This window comes from Schistocerca nitens, chromosome 9 (genome assembly GCF_023898315.1).
Source record: "Schistocerca nitens isolate TAMUIC-IGC-003100 chromosome 9, iqSchNite1.1, whole genome shotgun sequence".
NCBI classification, from domain to species: domain Eukaryota; kingdom Metazoa; phylum Arthropoda; class Insecta; order Orthoptera; family Acrididae; genus Schistocerca; species Schistocerca nitens.
The window spans coordinates 503955815-503968580 of record NC_064622.1 but is presented as its reverse complement, the minus strand read 5'-3'; the positions used below and the strand labels follow the sequence as shown (position 1 = coordinate 503968580).

At 39.0% G+C, this 12766-nt stretch overlaps 1 protein-coding gene across 1 annotated transcript in view; it reads right to left on the bottom strand.

Moving 5' to 3' along the window:
* LOC126204437 (serine/threonine-protein kinase SIK3) overlaps window positions 1-12766 on the bottom strand; it is a 538421-nt gene that overhangs the window by 50371 nt on the left and 475284 nt on the right. Inside the window, exons 13-14 of the mRNA XM_049938826.1 lie at window positions 7786-7916; window positions 3797-3996 (exon numbers count right to left, since the gene is read on the bottom strand). Coding sequence (XP_049794783.1) covers window positions 3797-3996; window positions 7786-7916 — 331 coding nt within the window. The remainder of the gene's footprint in view (window positions 1-3796; window positions 3997-7785; window positions 7917-12766) is intronic.

The window sequence follows — 12766 nt, the reverse complement described above, 5'->3', positions numbered from 1 at the left end:
ACACTACCTCTAGACCACAGGTTCTATTCCTGCAATAGAATTAGATGGAAGAAGAGTCCCACATAACCTCTCACAGCCAGCTGCTACAGCCCTGTTACAGACCTCTCCTATCCCATCAGAGACACAGATATCCATGAAAGCACCCACATGATTTACTCACTAAATCTGCAACCACTGTGTTCCAGTCTATGAGGACACGACAACAAACAAGCTGTCTTCCTGCAAGAATGGCCATCGCCAAAATGTAGCTGAGAGGCAGCTGGACCAACCAGTTGCTGAATGTGCTGCCCAACATAATGTACTTTACTTCAAAGCCTCCTTCACAGCCTGTGCCATATGGATCCTTCCTACCAACATAGGCATTTCTGAACTCGGCAAGTGGGAACTCTCCCTAAAACATATCCTTCAGTTTCGTGATCCATCTGGCTCAGACCTCAGCTAGTCCTTTTTGTGCACCCCTGCTCCAATTTTGATGCTACATATGCCTTCTATTCCACCAGCACACCTATTAACCTTGTCTCCCCTCACCCCTCCCCGTCCACCAGCACAGCCTCCATTTCTGCACCTAGCAGCCCTATCTTGTGCCCAACACGTCCCTGCTTGCTCTCACAGCAACACTGTATCTTCCCCCACCCCTACCCTCCTATCACTTCCCTCCCCCTTATCAGTTCACCCTCATGTGAGACACAGACGTAGGTGCAGACTGCAGTCGGGCCCGAGCAACCTCCGACAAAATCTGTGTGTGTGTGTGTGTGTGTGTGTGTGTGTGTGTGTGTGTGTGTGTGTGTGTTTTTCTGCTTCTGAAAAAAGACTTCATCCAAAAGCTAAAGTTTAAACAGTGTTCTCATTGTGTGTGTCTGCAACTCAACGTCTGCTCTGTGTTGTTCGTACCTATCTATCCTTTTCATTTGTTGTTACTCCACCATGGAAATCGAAATAAACTGGATTTCTCATGCAGTTGGAGATTTCCTCAGACTAACAAAAGTGTTAATTTCAGAGACATATTTTCTGATTTTTGCTGTCTCAGGAAACAATTCTGATAGAAACTTTTGGTATAACCCTTGTATACATTTTTTTCCTTTAGTTCCTGCTGTGTAGTCCGAACAAGACAGCCTGGGCAAAAGCACCACAGGCACAAAGATGCGAGCTGGTGCCGGTGCCATAAAGACTTGTCACTTGCACAACTTCCACCAGTGAAACAGGAGGCACTGACGATGAAGATATCAACAGTGGCTCAGCCAATTGCTGGCCGAGTACAATCAGACAGTGACCAGACGACAACGGACAGAAGCCTACTCGGAAGATAGAAGAGCAGTCTCTCACCCACTTGGTTACAGATCATTGTCCACAGCTGACTTAGACAGGGAATGTCATTTAGTGAACTCTTAGAATTGAACAGACAGTAGTTGTAAATTGCATTTAGTATGCACTGTGAAGTCTACCTACAATTATTTGCACTTAGCCAGTGAGGGCCTTTGTTTGTGTTATATTACATACAGTGTTGCAGACTTCAATATTCAACTAGCCACAAAGATAAGTAAACCTTTTTAACTCATTTATGTGACTTCGTTACTAATTTTATGGAGTGTTGCAGAGCCTTCATTCTCCTATCTTGTAACCTGACCCTTGGGTAAAACTGTGTAATAGAGGCAGGGAGAAAGTTTAGTCGTGTACAGCACCAGAAGCCATTTCACAAACTCACAAAGTCTGCCTACTCTAACAACTGTGGTGACTCGGCCTCCGCAGCAGTAACAATGAGGCCTTTACAAAACTGGCGATGAGGGTTTACAAAAGTTCCTCTTTATCTGTAAGAATTTTCATACGATAAAAGTAATTATTTTCACATTTATAAATCTCAAGATTTGATGTTTGTTTTCTCACAGGCCTATTGAGGACTCTCCCCTCCATCGAGCTTACTGCTTGGCAAGAGTGTGTTCTCTCTTCAGTATCTAGGTGACATCCTGCAGAGTTGACATATGTCTTACTAACAAATAAACTAATGGGAGACCATGCCCTAACAGAAAGTGCTCTCATTTCACTTAACAGCAGAAGTAATAAAGGATTCTGACTAACCCCCCCCCCCCCCCCCCATTCCCTAAATGGTGCAGGTACAAGACTGGAACAATAATGCTAATATAGAAAGTGTTTATTGTTCTGACTAAAAATAAGTTGATTTTTCAGTTTTTTGAAGATGAGAAATAGCAACCATACTAATAAAATGTGTTTTTCATCTTTTATTATGTTAATTCTGTTTAAACAAAAGACAATTTCCATAAGCAGACAGTATTTCTAAGCATACAAGGTCTTACAAAAATCGTGGTATAACAGTAGGAACTGTATATATATTGCTACTCACCACACAGAGAAAATGTTCAGTGACAGACAGGAACATTTAAAAGTAGACAGCTAGAAAATATCAGCTTCTGGACAGAGTCTTTTTTTTTCCCAAGTGATACTTTAAATGTGCCTGTCCACTCAGTGCCCCCTCTACATGGTGAATGTCAATCTACACAATTCATATTGTTATTCTATTCTAAATCGTCCGTTATTTTGAAAACATGGTGTGGTTGCTAAGCATCTGACAAAAACAACACTGGCATGTTAACATACACACGTAACTGGAGCGAAATAAATGTTATGAATTACATATCACTGCTACCAACTAAAGGCAGGATTTGGAACAATAAAAGCATGTCTTGCTATTGAAATACAGTACAACCGTGTAGCAAAGTCTAAAAACAAGCTAACAGCAATCAGTACCACATGACTCGTAATCTGTGTGATTAGTGTTAATTATCAAAAAACTAATTCTTCTGTATGATTCTGGCATAGGAAAATAACAGAAAGTAATACACATTCAGTGACAGTTGGTGACTCTCATTAACATAACAAAAATGTCTTAAGCAAGCTGTTCCAGTGTAATCATCATAAAAAAAGCACCAACTGTGGAAGAAGGAAAACATCCCTCATAAAATTTATTACAGTCACAAAAAGGTAATGGTGCCACAGAAATGAAATAGCCAGTACACCTGAAATAGCACCAATGCAAGTTTCGGCTTGATTAAAATCAATTGGTGAACCATAGTCTACAATAAAAATTTTAACAGCTGTACTCAACTGTTATAAGTGGCTGATTGGACACCCAATGGAATGTTATGGTAAGCTTGTACTCTGAAATGCAGCGCGCGCGCGCACGCACGCACGCACGCACGCACGCACACACACACACACACACACACACACACACAAGCATCTCACTCAATGGTATTGTGTATTGGGGTATTGACTCATAAGGAATCTCATAACTCCATCTATCTTACATGTGATAAGGGCAGTACCTTACTTTCTTTTCTCTCTCTGTAAACTTTTCTCTCTCTGTGAACACAACAGTAAATTTCTGCCACGCAACTTCTCTACAATTGTAAGTCATGCTTCGAAGTGCTTGTGTTTAAGAGTACAAATACACAACACACATGTTCAGGCAGAATTAACTTCTGTTTGCACACAGCTGCTGTCTGCCCCAGTAGTTGTAGAATGTGCTACCTCAATCCAATTTGTACCACAGGAGTGTATCTCTGACACTAGTGGACAAATATGTACTCTGGTTCCCAAAATTTAAGACAGTTTCATATCACACATTTTTCAGCAAAATTACAGTAAAACAAAAATGGTAAATGTCGGTGCATGCTACTAAAGTGCAGAGCACAGTGTCAGTTAACAATAGTAAATCAAATGGGCAACACAGTCCGGACAAAGAACAGCCACCAACTCTCAGCTGCTGGTACACGATACTGACCTGGGGGGCGCTCCGTGACTGTAGGGAGGCCAGTACGGCGCGTGCGCATCTTGCGCTGCGCCTCCTGCACCTCCTCGGAGCTCGCCATGGCCAGCGTGTGCCGCTTCGCCTTGCCGCGCCACTCCATGTACCTGTGGGCATCGCTGCACCTCAGCACACTAGCAGCTGCCTCCAGCTCGTGCTGCTGCCCGGCCGACCAGCTTCACGGGGACAGACAAGGTTTACACAGTTGGCAGGTGGTACGAGTGCAGTGCAGTGCATAACTGAGCTTTGCTTTGCTGTCCTCAGTAAATTGTGTGCAGTGCATAAACAACTTAGACAACTAAACAGAGCAATAATGCAAGCCACATTACACGAGACAGACAGTGCTCGACATCAGATATACGTACGCATCTACGTGCAGCTATGTTAATGTGTGTGTAAAACGTGTATCAGTAATTAACTACATTGCTGAGAATCAAAATACACATGTAAGGATTGTCAAATTCCACTTAATATCACTCACTGTATCAAAATATTTCATACAACATTAATTTTTTGAGCACGTATAATAAACAGAAAAAGTTTGCAAATATACGTGATATACAAACAAGCACCAATCCCTTCAAACAATCAGAAAATAAGAAGGAAGCCAACAGAAAAATTGTACAATAAGCAATGCAAACAACCTGTGGCAAGCAGAAGTGCTCGATATTCAGCAGTACACGTTCACGACACTCGTGCAGCACCGCAGTAATGTCTGCTGCACCTGGCACTCCTTGAATGAAACTGGTGTCAAAATCCTACAATGCCTGCATATAAAGCTAGTGCTCAGGCCTTGCAACAGTTTGAAATCTTGTCAAGGTCTGACTGGATATTTCTGAGGTCCACTCTGTCCTAAATTATGTTCTGGCAGTGGAAAAATGTGTCTTTATCTCAGTTAGTGTATTGTGTTCTGCCTGTGGAGAAATTCTCAGTCAGATCAGAAATAAAGCTATGTATCCCATGAGAACAAATCATTTTTATTTTCTATTATAATAGTCCTAAGTCACTGTATATTGTAACAAAAATTGATTGACATAATATTAATGTGCCTACACAGGACATTACAGGAATCACTTTTCTGAGAGTTATGAATAAGTTGCAGACATAACCTCCTAAATGTTTCTTAACTCTTGGATTATTTAGAATCATTAATAACTGACACACACTACCAACTTTGCAGTTACAGCTAAAGATATCAGTACAAAGCATTAATTACAAAAAATACGATAGATGGAACATAACATAAAAATAAATACATCAGTACATTTTGTAATGAGTGGTGATTTTAAAGGGAATGGCAGTCAACATTTATGACATGAAAATACACAAAATTCTTCATGGGCAGCAAAGGCAAATATTTTCAAAAATATGTAAACATTTTTAATCTGGTGTGTTTAAGATTTGTGGAATTAATAAATGCTTCACTAGAATTAAACTAAAGTTACAGCATATTCAAACCACTCATATTAACATGAGATACATTAACTGTAACGTAATGAAGCTTGTAGAGGAAATGAACTTTTCAAACCGAGCATTTGTTTAACAAATTATTTCTTATTACATAAAAAGTGAACTAAACATTTATCAGTTTCCCATTACAGCAAAATAAAGGGAGCACCTTTTCAAAATTCTTTATTTTTGTGATTCAATCTTTTTTGAAAATTACTTAGTACTGCTCGTACAGTGTCCTTTTTATCAAGAGACACAACAACCAGTCACAACCATTATTGCAAACTTAAGCAATGATCAAAATTAGAGTTGATGGCGGGGCCTTCATTGCCATATTCTCCATGTCACTCAACTGCTGTTAATATGGAGTGAAAATGAAAGCATTTACATGTCACATTTGTTTAAAATTTCACAGAAAGTTTGACTACAGAGAAGTGTCTGCATTTGACACTGGGAACTTTCTTCTCCTTCCATAGCCACTGTCTGTATATGCTTTCACAGATTCAGATCCAAACCCGATTATCTGGGTGGTGGCAGTTGGTATGGGAAACTAGCACAGTGCCTATTACAGAGAAGACAACTTATGAAAGAAAAATTAGGAATAAAGAGGATGCTCTGGAGTCACGTATCTCAAAATACACTGGTTATGCTCATCCAATAGAAGTTAGCAAAGCAATGCTTAAGGACAAAAATATGTACCGAAATTCTTCACTGCACAGAACAGACATCCCCCTACGATCAGCCCACATTTACTCTCCTCATCTTTCACTAGATTGTCTAAGGTGAATATCAGGAATGCTTCTTTGGAAAGGATGCAGCTGGTATCTCGCTTCACCCAAGCAGCTCCCTCTCCTAACACTGACCTCAATAGGACATTCAACCTTAATATTCCTCTACCCTTCTATGTGTTTTGTATTCTGATGAGGGGGCAGCTGAAAATTTAAGAAGCTGATGTTGTTTAAAACCTTTGTAGCTCATCCACACTCCAACCTAAATTAATGGAGATTTGTGTTTCATGGAGTAATGACTCCGATGCAAGAGAATAAACGTGCACTAACGGGGTAGAGGGTTTGGGGGTTGTACTCCAAAGTGTCAGGGTGTTCTGAACACAGGCAGCGACCACAGGTCAGAATGCTGCTCAGAGCACCAGAAGAAGGCACCAGACCCACTACCGAAACATATCGTGTCAGCTTGACTAGAAACCAAAAAAATATATTGTCGAGAAAACATCAGATGTCAGATTCCTTCATTTTCTTATTTGTTAACTTCAAAGGCAAGGGAGTAAAGCAGATAACTCAGCCACATAAAACTGTATTAGGGAACACTTTGGCAAAAATTAACTTCAAATAATTCTGAGTTTTCCGTGTTTTCATCTTTCGATTATGTTAATCACACGCCAATTTTCTAACCGATATACTTGATAATGGAATGTAGTCAAATTAAGTCTGGTGATGCTGTGGAAATTAGATTAGGAAATGAGACACTTAAAGTAGTAAATGAGTTTTGCTATTTGGGGAGTAAAATAACTGATGATGGTCGAAGTAGAGAGGATATAAAATGTAGACTGGCAATGGCAGGGAAAGAGTTTCTGAAGAAGAGAAATTTGTTAACATCGATTATAGATTTAAGTGTGAGGAAGTCATTTCTGAAAGTATTTGTATGGAGCGTAGCCATGTATGTAAGTGAAACGTGGACGATAAATAGTTTGGACAAGAAGAGAACAGAAACTTTCAAAATGTGGTGCTACAGAAGAATGTTGAAGATTAGGTGGGTAGATCATGTAACTAATGAGGAGTAATTGAATAGAATTGGGGCGAAGAGGAGTTTGTGGCACAACTTGACAAGAAGATGGGACTGGTTGCTAAGACACGTGCTGAGGCATCAGGGGATCACAAATTTAGCATTGGAGGGCAGTGTGGAGGGTAAAAATCATAGAGGGAGACGAAGAGATGAATACACTAAGCAGATTCAGAAGGATGAATGTTGCAGTAAGTACTGGGAGATGAAGAAGCTTGCACAGGATAGAGTAGCATGGGGAGCTGCATCAAACCAGTCTCAGGACTGAAGACCACAACAACAACAACATACTTGATTATTTGGTGAGAGGCTAATATTCATTTCTATCAACTCCTCAGGCAGATTGCAAGCACTGTAATGAATACCTCACACTCAGTGCATTCAGAAGAGTCCAGTGATCCAGGAATAATTTCAGAAGTACGTTACTTGACTTGCAAGTGATCAAAATTTTGAGCATTTACTGTTACATCCACACGTTTTTAGCTGTTCCATACTAAACTTTGTATGCACTGTCAATGTATAAAACTTTCAGGTGTCCACAAATGCTTGTATTCTTAGCACTGAAAATATGAGCAAAGCTCGGGAGATGAAAAACAAGCGCGCGCGCACACACACACACACACACACACACACACACACACACACACACGGAGGGAGGGACACAGTAATTCACAGTGCAGAGTATTTTCCCGACAACAACAACAACAACAACAACTGACCTCGCCACATCATGTGCGTCGGGCAGGTCCTCAGTGGGAAGACCGTCCGACATATGGATGCCCTCTGGGCTGCCGTTAGCAGCAGCAATGGGCTGTGAACGCTGGGAGAGTGTAGGACTTCCTGGCTGCAGCTGAAACAGAAATTTATTATGGAGTTGCAAAATTTAAAAGGTAGATGGCATAACTGGAACATTACTTCCTATTATACATTAATTATCAAGCAGCACAGTTTTTATGGAAAGCGTCAGCAAATATTAAGACCATTCTGAAATGAACAAAATGTGTCAGATCCACTGTCCCAGCTCTTTCCCTCAAAGTCAGTGCCCATGGAAGGCTTTGAAATAAACCATTATGGGTTAACTGAAGGGCTAACCTCAAGTTGCCTTGAGTCTGCTGGAAACTGAAACAAAAGATGTCATCTTCATAAATTCTGATGACAGAATTATATAAAATTAGTATTATTTGACAAGAGCACTCAAAATTGCATATTTACTGCCAGAAAATTTCTTGGCATGTGCGATATTTTAATGACTTTAAAACAATATTCTTAGTACTGAAAAGTTGAACAAAGCTCAGGTGAGTAAGCAGATTTATAAACATGGCAGCTAGGGCAAAAATTTAAGCACATGCGAAAAAAAAAAGAGAGAGAGGGGAACTGAATGTGCTAAAATGTCTGCACAATAGTTCAACACTAATGTGAAAGTGCACAAATGTGAAGTGCTATAGCAGCAAGGAAAAAGCTCAAAATTGAAAACACTGTGAAAGTAACATAAGCTTTCAGCACAAAAACTTCTTTCGAGTACTTTCTACCACAGGGTCTGGGTCTGTAGTATGCAGTTCTCACAAACCGTATAAAAAGAAAAGGGACTGTGTGAATAAGGGAGGACAAGAACATTTATTGGTACAATAAACAAGAAATCAAGCACAAATGTGGTCAATGCAAATTCGCTGACCGAAAGTTGTGCTGAAGTGTTTAGTACAAAAATATAAAATGATTCCCAAACTATGAACTGAAATAGTGGTAAACTTTTTGTGCTTTCAGACAGCCATAGTTGTCAACTTGCAAATAAACTAAAACGAAAAAAGACTAATATAAATTCACGTGGAATAGTGAAACCAGAAGATGACTGCATCTGCAGAGTTGAAAAATCTACACAAAAAAAGACTTTGTTGTGCTTCTGGAAGGCTCAAATGACATCTACAAAAATGAAATGTCGAATGTTACATGTGATCTTAAACAGTGTCTGAAAAAACTCACATGTACAAATGTCGTAATCGTGAATATTCCACATCACCATGATCTTCCGAGACAGTTTTGTGTTCAAACAACATAATATTTATTTTCTAGGTCATTTTTAGTTTGACTTTCAAGCAGAATAGTGGTAACATAAGCAAAAAGAGTAAATTTACACTCTGTGTCTGTACAAAGCAGGAGATCGTTGATGAAGATAAGAAAAAGCCAAGGTCCTAAAATGGACCCTTGAGGCACTCCACACTTTAATGTGCCCCAATCAGATGACAAAGCACTGTCATCAGCACCATTAATTATCACCTTCTGTTTTCTGTTTTGTACATATGATTCAATCCACCTACCAATGCTACCTCTCAAGCCATAAGAATTAGCCTTCTGTAAGTGAATGTTGTGGTCTACACAGTCAAAGGCCTTTGACAAGTCACAGAAGATTCCAATAGATGACATTTTATTATTTACTGACTCTAAAATTTCATTTGTGAGAGAAAAATAGCCTGCTCAGTTGATCTACCTTTTTGGAAACCAAACTGGTTTCTGTTGAGTATGCTGTGGTTGTTAAACATTAGTTTCTCCAACACTTTTGAAAAACTACTTAGTAGTGACACTGGATGATAGTTAGATAAATTGGTTTTGTAACCATTCTTGAAAAGTGGTTTCACAATTGCAAGCTTTAATCTCTCTGGGACAGCACCTTGCTGCATAGACTCATTAAAAATGTGACACAGGACTTGACATATGTGGTCACTACAATGCTTTAGAATTTTAAGTGAAATGTTATAAAAATCTGTGTAATTTTTATTTTTTAAGGCCTTGATGGTATTTTTAACTTCAGTAATAGTGACAGGGGGCATACAAATTGAGTCATGTGTGTAGGGATTAGCTCTTTGTAACAAACACATAGCAGCATTTAAGGAACCCCTACAACCTACACGTTCTGCTGCAGTTAAGAAGTGATTGTTTAATATGTTGGATACCGTTACAGGATTCTGAATAATCTCATCATTACATCTTAACTCTATGGTATTAACATTCTTGCTACTCTTGTCACACTCTCTCTTTACAACATTCCAAACAGTTTTTATTTTGTTCTTGTATTTATCAATTTCAGACTTAATATACAAGCTCCTGGATTTGTTTATCACCCTTTTTAAAATTTTACAATATAGTTTATAATGAGACCTTTCAAGTGGATCATTTGATACTCTTAGTGAGGCATGTAGCTCCCTCTTATTCCTACAAGAAATTTTAATACCTTCAGTAATCCAAGGCTTACTGGAGGAAACCTCATTATTCTTTCGGAAAGTTCTTTTTAGAAAAGCCATTTAAAATATAGAAGTAAATTCATTTAAAAAAGGTTAAATTTAACATTAACATCTGATGTACTATACACTGGATCCCAATCCATTTGTGCCAAATGGTAATTAAAGGCAGACATAGTTTCGGTGTTTATATGTCTATAGGACCTATAGGAGACTTTGTTGCACAGACTAATGTTATTGATTTTAACAAGCTGTCCATCATGGTCAGACAGGCCATAAATTACTTTGCTTGCACTAGCACTGTTGACTCTACTCTTGTCAATGAAAATATTATCTAAAAGGCTCTCATTCTTTTGTGCAACTCTAGTGGGCCAGTTAACCATAGCAGCCAATTAGTAAGAATTCATTAAATGGTCCAGCTCAGCCTTAAGACAGTAATCAGTTAAGTAGTTGATATCAAGGTCACCTGCAACTATTAAATTTCTGGTTTCGGAGAACAGTTTGGCAAAAAGAGATTCTAATCTATTCATAAAGACGCAAAACTTCCCTGCTGGAGCTCTGTAAATTACAAGCACAGTAAGTAACATGTGCTCTGCAGTAATTTCAGTCACACAAACTTCAAAATGTTGATCTACATAGTACTTACTTAAATCCAAAGGTTTATAAAATGACTTTACTGTCTATAAAATGTTATGTATTTACCTTTCTCCCAGTGATGACATGGAAACTTCCGTAGCAAAATTTATCCAAGAACTGGGCATGGTTTCTAATACTAAGGGCAAAATTATCATGTTTGGAGACTGAAACATCAACAGAGTGAACCCAAATGGTATCTGCAATGCACTCTTTTATATTATATACAGCTACAGAATTTCACTGTTGACTGATACTGTCACAAGGGTAACTATGCATTCAGGGTCAATCACTGGCCATATACTAACTGACATAGAGAAAAAATGCAGCTATATTGATGAAGATAACCTCGATCTTTCACATCATTCCAGTCAGATCTTAAAATTACAGATAGCTGTAGAAAAAAAAACTAAAATATTCACAACATAAGCACTTTCTCTACACCAAAAAAATTGTCACACAGACAAAGAATGAAATGTGGAAAGAAGTGTAAGTGGAGACTGCTATGGATGGGAAGTTTTCAAAGTTTCTATCAGCATCTAAATTCAGATTTGAAAAAGTGTTCACAAAAGTACTAAGAGTCATTAAAGCACAAAACAAAAATAGCTGTGTGATCACTGAGATATTGAAATCCTCTGTAACCCTTGAGCGTCTCAGTAGTATAAAAAAGAACCAATTTGATCCTGCATTTCAAAAATACCACTACACATGCTAAAAAATAGGAGAGTTGTGCAGAAAGTAATTCACTGCATTTTTTTCTCAGCCAAAAACATTGCTATGACTTCAGAACATTACGTATGTATTATCTGAAGTCACCTGAGTGAGCGCACCTAGTTTCCGTCTCTTCCGACAGATAGTGTAGCTGCAGGACGCTTTCAAAATGGCGTCTGTAGGTGAAGTACATTACAAGAAATGTGCCATCATTGAATTTCTCACTGCAGAGAAAGAAATTGTGGGGAACATTCATAAACACTTGTGCAAAATGTATGGAGCATCTGCTGTTGACAAAAGTACAGTTAGTCACTGGGCGTGGAGGGTGAGGTCATCAGAAGGCAGTTTGGCGGAGGTCCACAATTTGCAGTGGTCGGGAAGATCATCCACGGCTGTCACACCTGACATGTTGCAGCAAGCTGACGTTGTCATTCGCGAGGACAGACACATTACAACTCAGCAGTTGGCGCTGCATCTGTCAATCAGCAAAGGAAGTGTAGGTGCAATTATCCACATTCTTGGATATTCAAGAGTGTGTGCAAGATGAGTCCCATGGTGTCTCATGGTGGATCACAAATCGCACAGAACAAACATTTGTCTTGATTTGATACAACATTTTGAAGCTGAGGCGGAGGACTTCTTGTCACGGATTGTGATAGGTGATGAAAGCTGGGTTCATGACACTAAAACCCACCACTGTGGAAGTAGTAAGAAATGTTGTTCAGAACAAAAATATAAATAAATAAAACTTCAGTAGGTATAGATAAAGTGTCTGTGTGCTTTCTGAAGGAGTGTATAAATAATACCAAATTTTCAATCATTATAAATGAATCATTCACCACAGTAGGTATAGACAAAGTACCTGTGTACTTGCTGAAGGACTGTATAAATAATATCAAAGTTTCAAACATTATAAATGAATCATTCACCACAGGTTGCTTCCCAGAGAAATTAAAGCAGGGCTAGATCCTGCCCCTCCGTAAGGAAGGTGACTCAGAAAATATAGGCCCATCTCTTTACTGTCATCATTCTCAAAAGCAAGGAAACCATAATGAAATTCAGAATCTGAGACGCTTAAAAAAGTACAATCTTCTGTGTAAAGAACAATTTGCCTTCAGGCCTGGTG